Source organism: Phoenix dactylifera, chromosome 5 (assembly GCF_051530095.1).
Source record: "Phoenix dactylifera cultivar Ajwa chromosome 5, Ajwa_hap1_PhDact_Kaust_v1.1, whole genome shotgun sequence".
Lineage (NCBI taxonomy): Eukaryota > Viridiplantae > Streptophyta > Magnoliopsida > Arecales > Arecaceae > Phoenix > Phoenix dactylifera.
In genome coordinates, this window is record NC_143194.1 from 28,306,324 (window position 1) to 28,327,947 (window position 21,624).

At 41.1% G+C, this 21,624-nt stretch overlaps 2 protein-coding genes across 2 annotated transcripts; one reads left to right on the top strand and one right to left on the bottom strand.

Moving 5' to 3' along the window:
- Positions 1 to 5,762: 5,762 nt before the first annotated feature.
- On the bottom strand, positions 5,763 to 10,094 carry LOC103706017 (myosin-binding protein 3-like). Its single transcript, XM_008789950.6, has 4 exons — positions 8,537 to 10,094; positions 8,226 to 8,411; positions 6,786 to 8,150; positions 5,763 to 6,419 (listed from the first exon to the last, which is right to left on the bottom strand). The coding sequence occupies exons 1-3, from the start codon at positions 9,726 to 9,728 to the stop codon at positions 6,808 to 6,810; spliced, it is 2,721 nt and encodes a 906-aa protein (XP_008788172.4). The 5' UTR covers positions 9,729 to 10,094; the 3' UTR covers positions 5,763 to 6,419; positions 6,786 to 6,807.
- Positions 10,095 to 14,983: 4,889 nt separating this feature from the next.
- On the top strand, positions 14,984 to 17,376 carry LOC103700217 (dynamin-related protein 4C). The gene has a single exon (XM_089923579.1). It carries the CDS (start codon positions 15,125 to 15,127, stop codon positions 17,237 to 17,239), a length of 2,115 nt encoding a protein of 704 aa, XP_089779705.1. The 5' UTR covers positions 14,984 to 15,124; the 3' UTR covers positions 17,240 to 17,376.
- The last annotated feature ends 4,248 nt before the right edge of the window (positions 17,377 to 21,624 follow it).

The window sequence follows — 21,624 nt, forward strand, 5'->3', positions numbered from 1 at the left end:
TGTTTATATCTTCGTGCTGAAGGTTTTTTCTGCACCTCTTGTTTGAAATGACTTTATGTCACTCATCTAGCTTTAGCATCTCAACAGCTTGCCTTGCAGCAATGCATCTTTTTCTTCATACAATGGGACTCGGGAGATTCTTTTTACTTGAAAGAAGGTTTTTTTATTCGTTTTCTTGCCTGGTTAAGCACCAGTCCTTGATATCACATTGCCTCAAGCTTCCCTTCCCAGCGCCCCTTTATTTGATTAAGATACCATTTTACTGGCTTTCTATAACCCATAGCTAGTAATAATCGTTAGTTGTCCAATTTTATGAGTTAACCATTTAACAATTGATTGTTATCTAGAAGTATAATATGCTTGTGTTTTAATTTTGTGCAAGAATATGCTCGTGATAGGTTACTGAAAAACGTGTGGAGAAGTGTTTTTTTTTTATTTCAGACAGGTGTCCCAGAAACAGTGTCGATATCTTTCTCCAAAACTAAGGAAACACCCAGGAAATGTCACGCGAGCACAATAAAAATCCAGTATATTAAGCGATTGGAGACCATTATTCCGAACTACGGAGGAACCTCTCTTATCTGGTATCTGAGTAGTTTCCATGTAATCTGCTTAAGCTTTCCCCATGTTTTCCTCACGAGCATTTCTCAGTACTTATTTATTTTTTTTGGTTTCAATGACGGCTTCGTGCATTTTGTCGCATCATTTGTACACCTGCTTCAGAAGTGGCTTCGATGATTTATTTATTTCTTTTTTTGATAAAGATAATTTATTTATTTTCATCAAGTAACGTGTTAATCAAAGAGGCAAATTTAATTGGCGCATCACGAACTTCCATCCATACCAAGACCACCAGAGTGACTCTTTAAGAACACAAGCTCCGTATTCTCCTTGCGAAGACCCCAACTTATTTTTATCAATTGAAACTTGTCTGGTGAGTGGAGGTTCACATCTCCTAGCATTGGGACATGAATATATTTCATTGGCTGCTTGATCCCAATTGAGTTCACTGTAAACTCCTAAGCAATTAAACTTCTTTGGCTTTCCTTGGCTTTTGAGTCTTCACTTGATTTGAAGTTGATGGTGCCAAATGGTTGAGTAGAAAAAGTCTTCGAGTGGATGCGAGATTTGAGTTTGACCCCACTCTAAACCCAATTCTAGTTCTCTAAAACAGATAGAATAAAAAGATTTTTTTTTTTTTGGAGGTATGTATTTATAAACGTCTGAAATTAAATGTATATTCATGTAAATTTACCATCATATATATATATATATATATATATATATATATATATATATACACACTATAAATTTGTTATCTACATTTATATCCTTATAAACTGTTTTTTTCTTTTGCTCGTATTTTTTCGCAAATTTACCATCTTTGTATACAACCTTAACTTAATAAAAATAGGCGTGAAAAAAAATAAATTATAAAAGTGTATATGTAAAGAATAAATTTTACAAAAATATACATGTAAAAAGAAATAATTATAAGGATATACATGTAAATAAAAAATTGGTAAAAATAATTATATAATTTTAGATATTTAGAAAGGTATACATATAAATATTTGCAAAGTATACACATAATTTGGATATTGATGAAAGTATAGACTCAAAAATTTAACAAAAAGAGTTGTTGGAGGGAATTGTCAACATTTCATTATGGGATCCCTGATTCTGCCTACAACAACCGGGATCATTGAGGAGTCAAATAATTTAGCTCTCCTCTTCAACGAGGCACCATTTCCAGCCTTGCAAAAGTGTCCATCACCCATCAACTTTTTTACGCTCTTTTGCAGTGTTTTTGTCATTTTATTTTTCTCCCATTCGAGTTAATCAACGACATGATTAAGCTTTCAGGGTGAAACAACCGACTCCGCTACAGCATGATTTATAGCAATTTCATAAGCCTTCCAAGTTCGTCAATAACCCTCCATCTGGCCTCTCACTTTTTCTGTTTGGTTCCAAGGGACAACAGTATGATGCTTCCTTGACATCCGAACTACCTGATCGAGCCTAAACTCTATTTAGTTTTAATCGGACTTTGAATCGGATCTATTTAAAATTTAATTTTTTTTGTGCCTAAGTCTGGCTCATGATCAACTCTATTTGAGATCTGCAATGCTTGTCTTCTTAAGGGGCATTAACTCTTTAGCTCGAAATAATTGCTACAATGATCTTAACCTATCGGCGAGCATCATGTTTGATTTGCGGATAGCTCAAAACATCTTTGTAAGAATGAGTATGCTGTCTTCCACGAATGCATCTATACTTGTATTAATTAGCCCATCCAATTTATCCGAAAAACAAAAAAAGAACGTGCCGCCCGTTAGCACTTTTCTTCTTTTTTTTTGAAAATTTTTATTGGCACTTTTTTTTTCATAGATTATCTTATAAAAAAAATCTGCCGCTCCAACAACTTCACCATTCCTTTGTAGCCACCTATTTTAACAATTCATCATTTTCAAACATCACCACCATGCGACGAAGATAACTTCCTCATGGAGATTAGCACTTCCATAACATTTTGCCAACTAGGATGGCTGGCTATTTGGAGAGATGCTGATCAAAACTCTCTAATCATCAGGAGTAACTTCTTAGTTGCTACAGACACAGGAAGCATATTGGCAAAACATGCAAATCAAATTAAAGACTTCAAATCTGGTTTGGAGAACCTCTACGTTACCTTGACTAATAAATTATCATATTCTTCCTATAAAAGCAATCTGATTTTAAACAGTTTTGGAAGAGCTAAAGAGCTATTGAAGCTTCTAATCAAATGAAAGCTTCGGCGATCTTCAATTCCATTAGTACTCTTCTTATGTGAGGCTTTCTTTCTGCTAATATGGTTTTAGTTAAGGGCTTTGCTACCATGGGGAGTATCGCATGGCGGTCGGAGGAGAGAAAAAAATAGAAAAAATTTTTTGATTTAATTATAACAAACCCAACTTTTGAAACCCGTACTTCCGGTCACCTCACTATCAGTGGAGATCACGTACTTGCATTATTGGCTGGAAAAGCATCACAGTATTTTTCTTTAATGAATTATCCGACATACAGCCTAGATATGACAAATTATCCGACAAAAGTTCGATCAAGTTTCTATCAATTCACCTAACTATAAGTTACGAGATTTGATGCATTCCAATATAGCATCAAAGTGAATCACTTTTTTCATTGAACAAATGTAGGTTCGCCACCCTAAAATTACAGCTTCTCAATATCGGAACCTTAGGACCTCCACTTAGCTACAGCCCAATTTCCAAATATGATCACCTGTTGACTCCAGCATAATGCTATGATAGTGCAATTACAAAACCTTTGCAAAGTTCCCATGCTGTCATAATGTTATAATGGCAGATTTTCATTTGATTTTTTCTGATTACTTGTGCCATGTCCTCATGATTTTTTTTTTCTTTTTTGTGCGTATGAGCGAGCACAACATTACTTTTGATTCAGCCAAGAATAGCAACAATGTATCGACGTGTTGATAAACTTGCTATTAGATTTTGGTTCATACTGACATTACATTGAGTTAGACTTAAGGAAGCATTGGTGTCGCACTTGACATGAAGGATCGTTACTTAGGATTCCAAGTTACCCGAACTCCATTCTTTTGGTCTATATTAAAATTTTAAGAAAATTATAAAAATTTCTCTGAAAGTAGGGGTAAATTATACTTATACTTAATTGTTTAAAAAACCTATGCTTCCCCTCTCTGAAGTTTATTTTTATCTAACACTTTAATTTATAACTTAGTAGAATATTTGTCAAACCATTAACCATAAATAGGACCCAAATACTAGATTAAATTTTTTTTCAAAACTAACTAAAATAACCTTAAGTGATATAACAATCCCCCAAGAATATAAGAAAATATGTATATTCTTCTTGCCATCCAAAAGTAATTCGACTTTTCACATAAGGTAGACAGTTTCACTAACATAGTTAATTTAACTGGATATAAATACAAGTTTACAAATTATTGGAGATAAATGTAATAAACGTAAATCTCAAAAAAAAATTTATAATTTATTCTCTTTTTTTTTTTTTTTGGGTGGAGATCTCCCCGCACTCTAATGCAATTATGAACTGGTGGGGATACGGGAAGTGGGTAAAGGTGGGCTGCATCCATGTGCTAGTGGAGACAATCAGTGCACGTTCAAGAGTTTTCAGGAGTCATTCTTTGAGAACTAACAATGAAGTTACAAGCGATAGCCAATGAACAATCTCATCTCTCTGTCCTAATCAAACCAAGCTGATGAGTTTTTTGGGGGAAAAAAATGCAATTCATGCGCCAAATGACCATTGCGAACATCATAAACTTTTATCTTTTCAATTAGCTTTGTGCTTGCTGAAGCTTATCATTCCCAAAATCCTCACTCCTGGAGGCAGAGTGATCCAATGTCCATTTTTCCTCGTGTTAATCACAGCAACATAAAACAATATCTAACTGACATGAGTGACAAAGTAGTTTTTCATTAAGTAGTAGTAGTCAAAAAAAAGTAATAGTATTTTTTCTTGGAGCACATGAGAAGAATATCACTACACTGTTCTTTAACCGAATCTATACTCAAAAGACATCAATCTAACTGCAAGGGAATCAGTTGGCCAACTTTGCATAGCAATGACATGCATTCCTTTTAAGGCATGAGATACCTTGGAAAGCCATGATGGCTATAATACCAAGTCCTTTAAAGAACCCGCAAGCATGAAACAGTGGTGCAAATCATTAAGGCCCAATTGATGGCCCGTAAGTTAGTCCAATCTGGTACGCCAAAAGGTTTCTAGTAAGATTATTCGTTTCTTTACGTAATAATTACCCTCACCAAGCATCCACTTTTGGTGGGGCTACAGGCCTAAGAATATGCCTTTTGGTGGAGTTAAAGCCTAGAACCAGGGAACGTGGATACCACCTCGTGCCGTGTTGAGAGTTGAATATGGGTGAGAAACTCCCCCACCTAAGCAACCCCTGACCTTAGATGAGGACTGAAAGACAGTTGGGAGCAAACTCCCCCACCTACCCCTAACCTTATGTGAGGACCGAAGACAATTAAGAGCAAGGTTCGCTATGTCGGTAGACTCTATACCGGTATATCATACTATTACAATATCGATGCATACAGTATGAGACCGATTTGGCATACTGAGTATCGGTATATCTTCTATATTGTGTATCAGTCTGTACAAATCGGTACCAAACCGTTACGGCAAATCTTGATTAGAAATGTTGTGTACAGCTAGGAGTCTTCATGTCTAGTTCAGCTGCCTGCCACCCCTTGAGCCTGCAAACTTCACCAACCATAAAAAGTTTTATGAAAAGAGACCGACCCTAGTCCCATATTCTACTTCAGTTCGGCGTCCCTTTCCAAGCGTTTGTGGCGTGAAATACAATTAGTAGGTCCTTAGGTCCAATTAGCTTGCGGAAGCGGAAATTTTATCGAACACAGAGGCTTCGTTTGCTCATACTTAAAGCCAAAGCAATTGGCATTATCCAATAGCTTTAGATGCTTCTCTCATTGCCCCTTCTCCCTTTGAACCAACCTGAAAGCTCAGTTCCTCGTGATTCTTGAAAGCAATGAGGAATGAAGCCATATCTAAACCATCCTTGGCTTATAAATTGGCGGTCCCACCATGAGATAAGAGGATAGAAGGCCAGCTGGTGCTGTCCTGATAGGACATAACCAGCAAAGCTCATGGAACCATGAAGAGTTTTAGCAACATTCATACTACCAACAAATCAAGCTAAATGGATACAAAATAGACTCCAGAGAGTAAACACATATATATATTCTCATGAAGCTTGGCATTAAAGGATAGCAAACATTACAAAGTATATCAGACATATACGCAAAACCCATGTTCAAAGAGCATCATACAACTACATTTCCCTCTCTCAGGAAAAGAAATAAAATAATAAAAGAACAAAAGGAACTCCACTCACCCTACTTTTTCTTTCCAACTGCTGTATACCTGGCCATGGAGCTGGCACTGGAATATGTGACTTTGTCCAGCTTTGCAAGCCATGATTTCTACCACACTCACATCATTGAGTGGCTGACCTACCACCCTTCCCTGCCCCATCCACCTTGCCCTACAGGGAAGGGGATGAGTTCCCACAGGGGAAAAAAAAGGGAAAAGAAGGAAAGGAAAAGCCCAAAAAAACCCAGGGCTTTGGAAGGCAGACTATATCCCTGGCCTGCTTCCACAAGACATGCCAAAGCAACCAACAAAACATAGAGCACCAGGGGATCCCTCCCGCCTGGCATGATCAAACATTCACATGACACCATACGCAGCCTTTCTCTTGCACCACTGGTCTTCTTCTATGTGACCTTAGATTGGCTTCATCGCCGTGAATTATCGCGGCCGGACTTAACACCACCAGTCGACTTCATTCGAGCAGCATCCATCTACCAAACAAATCATGCTGCGTCAGAACATTGTTAAGCAAAAAGATTTGAAAGCCAGTGATTCAATTCAAATAACTGCAAAACTACCAATTTTTGTGTTCCTTGCTAGTTTCTAGCCCCAGAATAAAGTGATGAGTTCTTGGTGCCAGAATCTAGATGCTTTATGAACATAAGGGTTTTTGTTTACCATTTTTTTATAGCACTAAAGATTGGAATATATGTCAAATATTGATGCAGAATGGATAGGTTACACTAGATAATAAGAAAATATCAAAGTTCCATCCTGTTACAACCAACAAATAGTAGTTAAAATTGGAAGCAAAGTGTTCCTTTGATTTTGTGCTAAGATTAGAAAGACTTAGTTACCTTTGATTTTGTGCTAACTTGGTCATAGTGAAACAAGAGCATCACCAGCATTCCTGACTCGAAGTTCCACACTCCTCAGGTCACGAAGATGCTGTAAAATCTCTTGAAGGAGATCCATTCCCTTATCTCCTTTCTTCAAGGAGCTGATACAATGCTTGAGAAATTCTCTATCTGCCTCGAGAGCTTGTAACCTCTCATAGACATTGTCAACCTCCTCTGCAATTGCAAGCCTCATATGCTCTTTTGCAAGATTGGGAGCATTATCAGCTGAAGCAAGCTCAGTGCATTGCCCATCTTCATTTTCCATACTAATTGCATCGAAGAGTGGAAGAAGTCTCTTTCCTCTACAACCAGTGCTCCTCTGCTCACACTGATGCTCTTCCTTTGTATCCAAATCATCCGAGAAACCATTCACAACATCGTCTACATCATCGCCTAGAGATTCATATTTCCCATTTGGTGCATGCCCATTTTCTTCTGAGAGATGCTGCATAGCTTTTACATTATCAGAGTCTTCGTCATCCAATGTAAAAAGTTTCTCCTCCAATGCCTTGAGCTGCTCTAGTATGGAGAGCCTCTCTTCTTCAAAATCAGCCAAGGATTCATCAAGCGTAATTAGATGCTTTGCAGTGTCGTCATCTGTCCCTGAATTCAAAACAGCATCAGTGGGAGTGTTTTGATTGCTTTCGTTAAGGCTGTAGGAGCACTCGTCCCCTTCATGGAAATCAAATGAGAGGTCGTCACTGTCTTCAGCACTTGAAGAAGCAGAAGATGTTCCACTCCTACCACTGGCTTTGTTATTCCTTGCCAGCCTTCTCCTCTCCTTGGCTTCATAAAGAAGAACCTTCTTCCGATAGATCTCCAGCTCCTTCTCTAAATCTTGTTTCTCCTTCTCCCTCTTCATCATCAATTCATTCAGAAGCTGCAAAGCTTCCTGATCATATTCTGATTGTTCGTCCATCATCCTTTGATACTGCAATGCCTCCATCTGCATTGCAGCTTTCTCTTCTTGAAGCCTAGTTATCATCGCCATGGTTTGGTTAGCAGCTATGGCGGAAGCACTCCTCTCTTCCTCTAATTCAGCATATAATGCACTCAGGGCCTTGCGTTCTGCTTTCAGAGCAGCTTTAAGGCGATCTATAGTCAATGGTTCACTTCCTTCAATTTCACTGGCAACGCTTCCATCTACAGACTCGGTGCCAGATTCTCTCCTTTCAAACATGAACCTCTTATGCAAACCATGAATACCTTCAATATAAGTTGGTGTCTCCGGTGTTCTCTCCTCTTCAGCCTCATTAAACTCCCCAGATACAGAAAGGCGGTCTCCACTTTGTGCAATGGTAGCCACCGGTTCAGTTTCAGTTGCTGTGGTTTCAAACAAGAAAATGCAATCAGGACCAAGATATTATAAAGATCTAGGAAGATGAAGCTTTCAGTTACCTTGGTCTTTATTGATGGCTTCTTTGTAACTTTTCGAGCATTGATCTTCTACACCCACACCCACAGACAGAGAAATGGGTTCATGAAAATGGGCCTGATCAATATGTTCTTCATCACATATCTCACTTCCTATCGATACCTCACAATTAGCCTCTGTTTCAACCACCTTAGTGTCTTCTTCGGAAGCTGTATTATTAAATAAAATGCATGTTTCAGAAGATTATGGTGGCCAAATTAAAAAGACCAACTATACTATCTCATGAAAACAAAGTTAACTATCTTTGCTAAATTGCTAAGAATGAACAATTTACCTTGCGGTCCAGCAATATCCTCAACAGCTACTGGTTCTTCCACTTCAACATCAACATTGTCTTGCAGGCTCGCTGGAGTAGGAATTTCTTGAGAAACAGCACATTGCTGATGATCAGATGAACAATCCCCTTCAGGCTCTGCACCAGTTGGCACAGAAGAACACATTTCAACAACATCAGCCTTTTCCATAATTGAAGCCAATGCCAATTTCTCTTCTGGAGCGCTGCTGCTTTCAAGAGCCCTGTCATCTATCTCAACTTGATCATTCCCAACCTCTCTTTTATCTTCTTCGCCGATCTTAGACAAAACAGAGCCCTTGGTCATGGTCATGGAATCGATCAATTCCACTGGAAGGAGCCGCACCTCGCCCAATATGTTCCCCGGACCCGGAGTCAGGACCTGCAAAGAAGCATCTTCCACCAAAGGGCGTGTCTCAAAGAACTGAATTAGAGCCTCACCTTCTAGCTCTGGCTCCGCCTCTGGCTCAGAAACGAGAGCGCCCAAATCATCCTTCTTCTGCTCCCTCTCCTCAGCTGTACCGCCGTCATCACGCAACGTCATCTTCTCCTCTTCCACCGCTTCTTGATCAAAGATCGCAACTTTATCCCTTTCTCGATCAAAGTTCGCACCTTCATCGGTCCTTTCGCAGTCCTCTGCTATCTCCGCCACCAAATTCCCCTTCTGGGCATACTCCAGAACCCCCCAAGAAGAAGGCTTCAGGAGCAAATACGGCGAGTAGAAGCCGCTCTCCAGGACGACATCGCAGCAAGAGCACCTCAGATCCTTCTCCCCCTCCTCGCTCCTCTTCATCCAGGACAGCAGCGCCACCGTCCGGTCCGCCTCCGCCGGCCGCGACGAGGAGCAGTCCTCGCACATGTCGCTGACCTGGGCGAGCCGCCGATGCTTGGAGCAGTATCCCAGTCGGGAGACTTCGGCGGCGTGGGCGTCGCATAGAAGGTCGCTGTAGGCGCTCCGGCCGCGGCCGGGCTCGAAAAGGTGGTCGACCCGCGAGCAAAACAGGCAGGGGGGCTTCAGGCCGAAGAATTCGGCAAACTTGGCGATCAGATAAGCGAACAAACCGTTAAGAAGGAGGAGGGCGATTATGATCCACTCCAGAAGGGTGTACACCAGAATCACCGCCATCCTGTGGGTGTTCCTCTGAAGCATGGTTGCAAACTTGTTAGCAGCCATGGACCCCTTTCTTTCTTTGATCTTGGGGGGTTCGATCAGATTGGATAGCAATTGGAATTAGGATGGGATGAGCTTTTTGATATTATCTACAGGGAAATGGATATAGAGGATAAAGGGGGAGGGAGGGTCTTTTAATGGAGAACTGGAGACGGGAATAGAGGAGGAGAAAAGGGGGAGAAGTATGCCAATGAAGACCAGGAGGTGTTCGACTTTAGTGAGGGAATGGTAGAGTCTGGAAGGTGGCGGTGGTGGCGGTATGGGAGGAGGGGGCGAGAGAGAGAGAAAAGGGGAAAGTTTTCTCTCGTCAAGAGAGGAGAAAGAGGAGGGTGGGTACGAGGACCCAAGGGAAAATAAAAGGGTCGTGTCGAGAGAGAGAGAGAGAGAGGGAATAAGAATGGATTGCTTACCACCGTGGAAATGTTTTATTTTGTCTAATTATGTTTATTTTTGGTAAAGATGGGCTTACCGTACACTTAAATGTTTATAAGTTTTCAATGATTTGTACCCATAAAATTTAAAAAATAACATTGAATGACTTTACAAGTAGCGTGGGACCCACGGACTAATACATGGAATTGGAAACTGCCTCCATGGGCGTGTCGTACCGAGGGACTATCATCCAATTCTAATTAAAGGACTAATCGTGTGGTTAAACCAAGAACAAGGAAAAGGATATGAAAGAAGTCAAGAAGATGATGGTGCGGAGTTTAAGAGATCAGGAGAACTGTTCTTTTCAAAATAAAGCAGCACTAAACTGTTAAAAACCCTTACCAATCTTTTGGCAGCATATTTGGCTGAGGTAGTTGGAATATGAAATAGGAATGAAAATGAGTGTACCTCTCGTTCCTAATCATTTAATTAGTTGGATAGACTATCATTTTAATTAAAAATAATAATTATTTTAATTCTTTAAAATAATTTTATTTTAATTTAATTTTGATTTTCATCAGATCATTTTAATTTTTATTTAAATTTCAATTTTAATCACGAACCAAACATACCCTAAGTGTAAATAGTTTATTTTTTTTAAATATCTATTCATGATGTTTCCTGTCGTCCAATCAGTTGGTTTTTCAGTTGCTACCATATTCACCGGGCTTCTCAATCTTATTTACCTTCTGAAAATTTATTAAATTGTTAGTTATCTTAGTACACTTTAGAATATTATCCAAAATTGTGATTATCTTTTTCAATCTCTATCTTTATAAAGCAAACCCTTTGATTGAAAGGCTAGTATTCACAGTAGCAAGTGTTCGGCGCAAGGTAGTACGATGCTTGCCTCTCATTCAACGTCAAATGCTTCAAGGAACAGAAATTCTCCTGCTAGGTTGGTGTCTAGGATGATAATCTATCTATTAAAGAGCAGCAGAAATATACTTTATGCATAACTATTCACCTCTTTAAGCACATTGCAACTGTGATTTCATGGATATATTCCTTCTTCAACATGTCTTCCTTGGTTGGCATTAGGCATGCATGCAAAACGCATTGGCGAAGCATGGAATGCACAATCAACATAAGGCTAAGTTAATAGATAAATAAAATTACGCATGACGGAAAAATTGCTACAAGTTCACATGAAGGGTGCGAATGGTCATGACTAGAAGCATGAGAGAGAGATTTTGGACGATTGAGATAATTTCTTAGCATGATATGAACATAGTGATTTAGATACAATGTATTCCATTTTTATTGCTGTTTTAGCAAACTAGATATATATATACAATAGCACTATTGGCCATCGTTGGCTCAAATTAATTATGCCAAACCACACCCCATACAATGTTGGACCAAACCAAACGGTGTCGAGTCGAGTGCAAAACAACTTAAAACTTTGAGTTGAAGCATTCATGCTAAAATGGGTCTGCTCGGAATGAACCAAACTAGCTCGCATCTTCCATGAATTGAACCTGCGCCAAGCAACCTATATGCATGGATCTCAACCAACAGCTCTTGCCGCCATTAATAGTTTTCTTGGCATGTCTCCCAAACTTGGCTCACTTAGAGCTCCATCAAACCATATGGATCGACAAACCGAAAAACTTTTTGCTCCCAAGGGAGTACAAGAAATACTGAAGAAAAAAGGAAGGAAAAGAAGACGAGAAACTGAAAGGAAATATAGCTACTGAACAAAAAAAAAAGAAGGAAACTTCTTATGACACATCGAAGACTAGGCGGAGTGGAATGGACGTTCCATCCGATATAAATACCAGTGCTTCACCGACTGATTGTTAGGATCCATATATATCACCGAGTTGGTGCACCAGCTTTTGGACTGCTCTGGGGGGAAGGAGCTCGTCATGGAGTTTGGAAGACAATTTAGCTTGCAATGTATAAAATTACGAGGAATTGCACTGGAGCTATCAACAAGGAGGGAGCTGTTAACTGGAACTCGCTATGATGGTGGATGGAGGCAGTTGGTCTGCATAAAATCCGAGCACTGTGGGATACCTCATGAGTCCTTCTCATCCAACTTTTGCTTTCTTTCGACTGCCCTACAGCTCGGGAAAGCTCTTTACTTTGGCCACACGAACCCTAAATTACACAGCAGCCATCAATGCCGAACTCTTACTGTGTGTCCCTTGAATCATAGCCCAAAGGTGACCCACCCAAAAGAAAGGAACATGCTTGCATAAAACTTTGCTTGGTATGCCATCTAAATGACCGGAGGATATCATGGCAGTGTGTTCTATTTTTGGTCTGAGAAATATATATAAAAAAAGAAGCAAAAGAGAAATATGACAAATGATATACAAAGTCAGAAACATCTTTGCCGTGTATTTGCCTTAAGATTTAATATAATTTTTATGTAGACTTGGACATGGCTGAGGTTCTCCAGGAGAATTCCGCGAGGCATCCAAGGAACCGACAGCAGCCGAAAGCGAACGGGGGCGACCCACCACAAAAGGTGTAAAGAAATAGAGGTATATATGAAACGAGGGAAGCCTGTTAAATTTTTCTTTTGATGACGTCTATTAGTATGGAAATAACATAAAGATGGTGGGACTAGAAAAATCGCAATCATAAAAAAGAGGGAAGAATTGGTAAGCGTTGAAGGTTGCGAAAATTGGGCTTGAGGCAAATTGGACTTGCCACTTGGGATTGTTGAAGTGATCAATTTTTTTTCTTTTTATTTTTATTTTTTACATATCGGTGGATTGTTAAAATGGAACATGTCTCAGTTTTGTTGGGTTTAGGATTGTATAATTAAAAATGACAAATATATATATAGGATGCAACCGTGGGCAGGCCCAACCATTTTCAACTAATTTGACCCGAGGAATCCTAAATGGACTCCTTATACAACCACTTGTTGGGTCGTGCCTTATATGATTTAAGAAAGAATTATTTCTTGTACTAACATATAAAATGATAGATGCAAAAATCTAGGGTCGTATCTAAAATAACTAGCCGAAATGTATTATTTGAATTTCTCGGCTCTAGATGAGTACTAAGATTTTTCCGGCGCACAACTAATATAAAACTAAATATGCATCTACATAATCCTCACATATTTTTCCCATTTAAGTTTGGGCATTCTCATTAAGCTAATGAGCTAAATTCAAACCAATCACAAATATCATAAATCTAATCACAACTATTACAGATCCAATCGTAGATACCGCGATGGACATGGGGTCAGCTCCAGAAGGGTTATATCCGTTAAACAATATGAGCCATGAGTTGAGTCCACTCTGATATTACTTGTAATAACTTATAATCTCGTTTAAAATGGCTAACCAGAAGATGTTATTTAAATTCTAGAACATAAATAATATGGGACTAAATATGCACTCTGATTTTGATTTTCCTTGAAAAATAACTACTGTAATCCATTGAAGATGATCTTGTAGTAACTTATGTCTAGTTATTTCTCCTTAGGAAATTTAATTAGGTCTTTTTGTCCTAACATACGAGTTCTAAATTTTTTTGTGTTGAAGCCATGCGATGGTCCATCTTTTGATTAAGCTAAGGAAGCCCAATAACATTGGAAGGAAGGAGTATTTGATGGTGATACCATCCAAATATTGTAAATTATAAAAAGATATTAAAAGGAAGAGTGGGGAGGCAGGGTTTCATCTCTGGGAAGAAGAGATTGTTGCATCATGTTCCAATATAAGTTAAATAACTCGCCAATGCTTCGTTTTCATTTTTTGTCATTTTAAATTTCTGGAGAACCAACCATTGAAGTCCACCTTTTCCACTATACCCACACCCGCACGACCGTACTTGTCATCCAATCAAGTTCTTTGGTGGTGTACTCGGCCCAAACACGATTTAAGTTGAGCAAACCTGGGCTTGCTCTGTGGCTCAATTTTGTTATGGCTTGACCTAGTTTGGGCCTTCAGTTGGTCTGGTCCCATTAGCCGGTCTCGTCTCGATAGATTTAGCTTCAGCTTCCAAGCATAGTTCAATTCCCGACCCTTCTCTCTCTCAACTTATTATTGAGATAGACTAATTATTGTTTTTGATTTTCCTTGACAGACTAACGCATAGAATAAATAGATTTTTTACACCCCAAAGGTACGGTAATCCATTGAAGAAAATCAGGTTGCAGCTTATATCTGGTTATTTCTCTTTAGGAAATTGAATTAGGACTTATTGTCCTAAAGTACATAGATAGAGGAACAAAGCCAGCACCAAGTGCTCTAGCTATATGCCAATGTAGATTTATGCTGTAGGTATAGCTTGAGATAGACCTTGATATTGAAGAAAACCCTGGCTTGTACTTAGACAAACTGTAGCTCAAGATTGGCCTTGTCGAAGAAAAATTTGGCTACAGTTTGTCCATTGGAAGTTCGCATACACCAAGCTCTCCTACCCTAACCCAACGCCATGAATCGATTAAATGAAGAAAACGAGTAAATGGTGAACGGCTATTTGGATCAAAATCTATCCACATGAGAAAAAGGGACATCTGACTTTATTATGTGAAAAGCAGTTTAAAAATATTTTATCATATCGAAAATTTGGGAAGATGAAAAATGTCGTGTTTTATAAAAAAAACCCGGGGATGCCGATTCCTCAGATTTCCCCTCCTCGACTTTGTTTTAGAATATTTTCTCTATTATAGAAAAATGTGTCACGTTGCCTGATCCAATGGCGAGTGCGCCGTATCGTGCACTCGCGCTGCTGCATTAAATTTTCATCTTAATTTCTTATTGCATCATATCCTACCCACTTGGGAAGCTCAAAGCGATAGGGTATTCCTATTGAATAGTGCAACAGACGAGCTTGTGACGCCGCCAGCGCATGCTTTGCCCACACATGCCATCAAGATAAGATTAACCATTCCAAAGATTAATTAATGCGGGCAATGTTAATTAGAAGCCGGACCAGATTCCAGACCCCTCGGTTTCCCCTCCAACGTCCAACTCCCCCTCATCACCCTATAAATGCAGCCGTATAACCCCAGCAGTATCTGCAACAGAGAGAACGCCATAACCAATACGGAGTCATCTCCCTGCTCGATCCTCACTTTTCTCTCTGACTTTTTCCTCAAAATAAAAAAAAAAATCCTTCCTTTGATAACCAAAATGGGCGACAGAAAGAAAGGGATCGCGAAAGCTGAGGCCGAGAACACGACCGCCCTAGCCGCCTCCTACGACAGCCGCATCCGTCCCCTCCTCGACACCATCGACCGCCTGCGCCACCTCAAGGTGATGCAGGAGGGCATCGAGCTCCCCAGCATCGTCGTCGTCGGGGATCAGTCGAGCGGCAAATCTAGCGTCCTTGAGTCCCTCGCCGGCATCAATCTCCCCCGCGGGCAGGGCATCTGCACCCGCGTCCCCCTTATCATGCGCCTCCAAGGCCACCCTTCCCTTTCCAAGCCTCAACTCCAGCTCGAGTACAAAGACAAGATCATCCCCACATCTGAGGCCGGCATCTCTAACGCCATCAGTTCAGCCACCGCCGAGATTGCCGGCAATGGCAAGGGAATCTCGAATACGCCCCTCACTCTCGTGGTGAAGAAGAGAGGTGTCCCTGACCTCACCATGGTGGACTTGCCCGGGATCACCCGTGTCCCGGTCCATGGACAGCCCGACAACATCTACGAGCAGATATCTGGCATCATAATGGAGTATATCGCTCCAAAGGACAGCATCATCCTCAACGTTTTGTCGGCTACGGTTGACTTCCCGACTTGCGAGTCGATCCGAATGTCGCAGCAAGTCGACCGGACCGGAGAGAGGACCCTGGCCGTCGTCACGAAAGCCGACAAGGCCCCCGAGGGGTTGCTTGAGAAGGTGACCACCGATGATGTCAACATAGGGCTCGGATACGTCTGCGTCCGCAACCGCGTTGGTGATGAGTCCTACGAGCAAGCCCGAGATGCGGAGAAGAGGCTCTTTGAAACGCATCCTCTTCTTTCGAGGATCGACAAGTCCATTGTGGGAATCCCTGTTCTGGCTCAGAGGCTGATGCAGATCCAGGCAGCTGGCATTGCAAAATGTCTGCCTGATATAGTGAAAAAGATCAACGAGAAGCTTAGTCGGAATGCTTCGGAGCTCCAGCAAATGCCCCGGAATCTCTCGGGCATGGCTGATGCCATGAGGGCATTCATGCACATGATAAGCATGGCAAAGGAGTCTCTGAGGAAAATACTCATTAGAGGGGAGTTTGATGAGTTCCCTGATGATATGTTCATGCATGCCACCGCTAGGATGTCGGAAATGCTGTCTAAGTACTCCAAGGAGCTACCTTCCAAGTGCCCGAGTGCTGATGAAAGGTTTCTGATGGAGGAGATTGCCGTTCTTGAAGAGGCTAAGGGAATTGATGGACTTCCGAATTTTCTGCCTCCCTCTGCTTTCCGCACTCTTCTCAGGAGGAAGGTGAAGGAGATTTCTCAGATTCCAAGTGAGTTTGTTCGAAAGATGTGGGCTTACATTGATGATGTTGTGGGTAGGGTGTTGCTGCACCACTCTGAGAACTATCCCCAGCTACAGTCTTCGACTAGAAGGGCAGCAGAGAATCTGGTTGAGAAGATGAGGAACCGATCCTACCAGGTGATGAAAGAGAGCATTGAGATGGAGATGGTCGCCAACTATACTTCGAATGCAGATTACATGAAGACATGGACTGAGCTGATGAACAACCATGATAAGTTCATAAATGCCATCGAGGATCGTACAAAGCCAACTAAGTTGTCACTGGAAGGTTTCGGCGAGGTTGAAGTCGGCCATCTCAGGCAGTACGTGGCCATGGCAGAGCAGGCGTTCGACTTGAGGATGAGGATCACCGCATATTGGAGGAGCGTGGTGCTTCGACTGGTGGATAACCTGGCCCTGCATATCCTATACAGCGTGAATTGCTTGGTGGAGAAGGAGATGGAAATGGAACTTGTTGATGAACTGGTGGGTCCACGGATGTCCGGCTTGGAAAAGATGCTGGAGGAATCTCCATCAACTGCCGGGAAGCGCGAACGACTCGGGAAAAGTATCGGCCTGCTGAAGGAAGCAAAGGAGGTTGTTGCCAAGATAATGGATCGTATAGACGCTTATGGCGATTAAGCTTTTTGATCTTGTTTTGTTTTGACATATGGCTGTCACAGGTTGTTTTGTTCGGAGTCACTGCTTTGCTTGGTCTTTCTTTTTGTGCCTGTGATCAGTCATTTAATAGTAAGAAAAAGCTTAATCTTGCTGTTGGTAACAATTTTCTTTGATGATTGCTGGTTAACTCTATTATTTGGACCTAATCACACTATAACATCATACAGTAAAGAGCAGACTACATCCCTGGTCTGCCCGTTGAAACTCAGAAAAGGTTATGTTTCCATTAATTGTATTATATGAACCAATCGCCCAGTGGTTACTTTCCAAGCAAAAATCAGTCTACCGTCTGTTGGCCGTCTGCATGGACAGTAAAGCTGGCCCGATTCTGGATGGGATCGATCCAACCTAATCAGGATCCTTTGAGTGGTGTTTTGCCACCAGTTTATTTGTTTGTTTTTTCTTTTGAAAAAATAGAAGTTAATGGAATGAAAAGGGGGAGGAATCGATGGCAGCAGCTAGGATTTTAAGGCATTTTTTTCTAAATACATTTTTGGTTTATTAATTTATTTATCATTTATTTTTCTTCTTTTCGTGTGTCTGGCCTGATTCAAGTAGTTTTGGTAAATTCAAGTGTAGGCTAAAACTTATTTTGGTTTAGAAGTCTAGGCCGGGCTTGGTCTGATGGGCACCAAATGAATGTGCATGAAGCAGTCCATGCACGTATATTCATGTCGCACGAGTCCCACTACTACCATATAAGTTTATTGAGCTGCCTATCTTTTAGTCATGCTATAAAGACAATTTGTATGGAAGTTCTTCTCTCCTAGCTAGGTTTAAAGTTACCCTCACTTGAAAGCTTGCAGTATCTTGTAAAAAGATCAAACAAGGAATGGCTTCTATGGGAGCTAGTGTTGCGACCACAAACATGTGTCGACAAAACAAGTGAATTTCTATGTCTAATTAAGGTTACAATATTATGACATCACCGTATATATATAGTAGTATAACAATGCATGGTGTATGACTGTGCATAGCCATGCAAATCTATATGTAGCTTGCAGAGTGCATTCATCAACAACTATATATGCTGGGTTTCTCGTGTGTTACGTGAGGCTAACCAGGCAGCTGACTCTATGGCTAATTATGCTCTCAAGTGTGATGCGGCCTGGTCACAAGGGATGGTATTTAATCCGGCCTTTGCGAGTATATTGCAGGGGAACAATGTCAAGCGGCCAACATAAGAATGGAGTGCATGGTGCAAGCTATTGTTATTATCTGTATGACAGGAACTTATGTTGCTGTTTTGGTATTGATAGCTGTTTCTAGCCTGTGGGTGATTGTGGTGTTTTGTGGTTGGTCACAACAAGTTACTGACATAAATGAAAGCATAAGCTGGAGGATGATGGATTTGATTGCTTGGAAATGGTTGACAGATGGAAAGCTCCTTGTATGCATAGTGTGCATGGGGCTCTCAGTCATGGCTATGTATCCCTGGGAACAGTTGCCATGTATATTTGTACATATCTATGTATGTGATTGTATACCATGCATAATGTTTATGTGCATAATTGCCCTGTATTTCTATGTATATCTGTGAACAATATTGTATAATGTGCATTTGTTGCCATTTTTTCATGTAATATTGGTTCAATATTACATGCAATATTGGTTTAATATTTCATGTAATATCTTATAGTAGTCGTCTGAATCATTTTATCTAAATATAAATGACAAAAATATTTTTGTGTAGGAAACTCCAAGATGGTTAGAAAGCTATGACCTGATAAGAATCTATATGATTTGTTTGGTTGATGCAATTACATGCAGAAGTTGTTTTGGTCGTTATCAATTGGACTTTCTAAGATGTATTAGAGATTAACAGACACTTGATTTTCTTTTAAGATTTACCTTTTTTTTTGCTCCATTTGTGATCACTTGGCATCTTCACTGGGACATGTAAAAGTACCTAGCTTTATTTGTTATCTTGGTTGCATCTTACAAGCCGTTTAAATTTTCTTGCTGGAATTTTTAGAATGGATAAAGGGAATTGAAGCTATGAGCTAATTTCATGATAATTTGCACTGATGGCTTTGATTTTTTTCCCTCTAGGCTATCCTCAGTTATCATCTTTGCCTATCTTCCATGTTTCCTCTGTATGGTTTCAAGTTTCAACTGTTGTTCTTGAGAGGGGTTTCCTATTTGATGTCTCCACGCTAATTAAATTTTAACCATCTTCTATTTTTTAATAACTGATCTGATGAAGCAATCTTTGAGCAGGCTCCCATTAAATTTCTTTAATACAAAATAAGGTACATCATCTTGGTATCGGACCCCATACCGATGCCACCTAGTTGTCGTATTGGTACGTCACAAGAGCCAGTTAGATGTACTAAGTATCGATACGCCCTCCATACCATATATTAGTTGCGAACCAGTAAGGTACAGTATGTCTTATACCATTTTGTTCGGTATGTTATGGTGTATCTTGATTCAAGATAGATCAGGTGTTTTCTTCATGGACATTTGTGGTCTCCAGAAGAATATGGAGGATAATGGCATCTAAGGTCGGCGAAACCGTCCCGAACTGTTTGTTTCGGAGCGTCCCGAGCTATACCAGCAACGCACCGAGACGGTTTCGGCAAAAAAGACGCCATAGCCGAAGGAAAAGGAGAAGAAAAGAGATAAAAAAAAAGAACGAACGGGGGAGGGAGGGAGGCCGGTAGTGGCTGGTACTGGTGCAGGCGGCAGAGGTCGCGATTTGCCGACTTCACTTAAAAATCACAAAAAATTTTAGCGGCCGAACCGCTATTTCGAACGAAATAGGGGTCCAACTGTGACCTCCGCCACCTGCACTAGCACGGTTTACGCCAGCCTCTGCCGGCCTCCCTCCCTCCCCCTATTGCTCCCTCTCTTTTTCTAGTCTAATGTCAGCTTCCTCTCTTGCATGCCTGAATAATTTCCTGATAATAGAAGTGCTGCTCAGCAAATATGAGTGCCATCTATTCTGGTCAAAACATGGAAGTATTAACATGGAGCTTTTATGAATGAGAAAGTATATAGTGTATTTCCTGGTGCTCATCTGACATGATGCTTGGGAAAATATTAATTACTAATGATTAGATGCATTCAACAACTCATATGAGTTGCATCTGCCTCGATCACTATTAATTACTTGGCCCTCGCCCGAACAGATCTGGCTTTAACGTTTATCCCTGGTCGCTCTGCGTAAAACTGGCCCATGGGCACTAGGACCAAGTCCGATTTGATTTCAGATACTTTCTGGGCCGGGCTCAGATCAGGTTCAATTGTTTCATAAGAAAAAATTAAAAAAAATCAAACCCTGGCCCGACCGAGAAGATACATGCATCTCGTGTCTGGACCCTTTTGTGCTTCGTGGCCTCAAACTAGAGATAGAATTCAGTTTTTTTTTCAAGTTGGTTGCTTGAACCGCTTGAGCTGGGCTAGTCCATCGACAATTAAGTGGTTCCCGGTACCTTCCTGGTTGGCTTACCATTATGCTTCGTCTGCAAGTTAGCCGATTAAAGCAATGTCTAAAAAGTTTGCAGGATGGTGGGTTTCCTCACATATTCCTCCAACTCAGGTGGCCGCATACACGGCCAATCGCGGTTGCTGATTTCTGTGGTGATGCATTAAGATGCGCATTTGATAAATGAGGTTTATAGGAAACGACGGGGTCGCATGTCCCTATGTCATTGGAAGCGGACGAGTCTCCACGTCAGACCTATCACCTTCAGCCACCGGCCCTAGCTCCCGTACAGCTTCAGTTCTCTTCCTTGCCCCTCAAGTCGGCTGTCTTCTTCTTTTTGAGGAGACCTGAGTCAGCGGTCTCTTCCCTTATACACTTTTTCGGGTACGAGGGCACTGTTTCTTCCTTGCCTCCCAAGTCGGCCGTCTTGTTCTTTTTCAGGAGACTTGAGTCAGCGGTCTCTTTCTTTATACACTTTTTTTTTTTTTTTTTGGTCAAAAATAGGAGGGGAGGGGGAGGGACCAGCCCACCCGCGTAGCAGCCCCATTACTGGGCCCCCCTTCCACCAGGGAATGTTCGATGCAGGTCGCAGGTTTCGCGTGCCTTCCCCGATCCGTGGGCTCACCCCACTGGGTTCACCGCCTCACGTGTGGGTACGTCACCCCAGCGCCACCTTGGTACAAGTGGAAGGAAAGCATAACCGCCAACAAGCCAACCGGACGTGGGGCATCCGGTCCCCTAATTTAATCGACGCCCGCGCGTTTCAAACCCGGGCACTTTTTCGGGTACGAGGACATCCTTCTCTTTCGTTTTTAAAATTTCTTTCGGAAAGCATTCTCATTTATGATTCCCTCACCTTTTTTTATTTTTCTTCTCTCTTTTTAAAGTTCCCTTCCCATTGGCAGCGCCAGTCCGC

Excerpts from the sequence above, each read along its gene's own strand:
- LOC103706017 (XM_008789950.6), bottom strand. The coding sequence starts at position 9,728 with ATGGCTGCTAACAAGTTTGCAACCATGCTTCAGAGGAACACCCACAGG. Across the intron at positions 8,412-8,536 it reads GGATATTGCTGGACCGCAAG|CTTCCGAAGAAGACACTAAG; the intron begins GTAAATTGTTCA and ends TTAATAATACAG. Across the intron at positions 8,151-8,225 it reads AGCCATCAATAAAGACCAAG|CAACTGAAACTGAACCGGTG; the intron begins GTAACTGAAAGC and ends TTGAAACCACAG.
- LOC103700217 (XM_089923579.1), top strand. The coding sequence starts at position 15,125 with ATGCAGCCGTATAACCCCAGCAGTATCTGCAACAGAGAGAACGCCATA.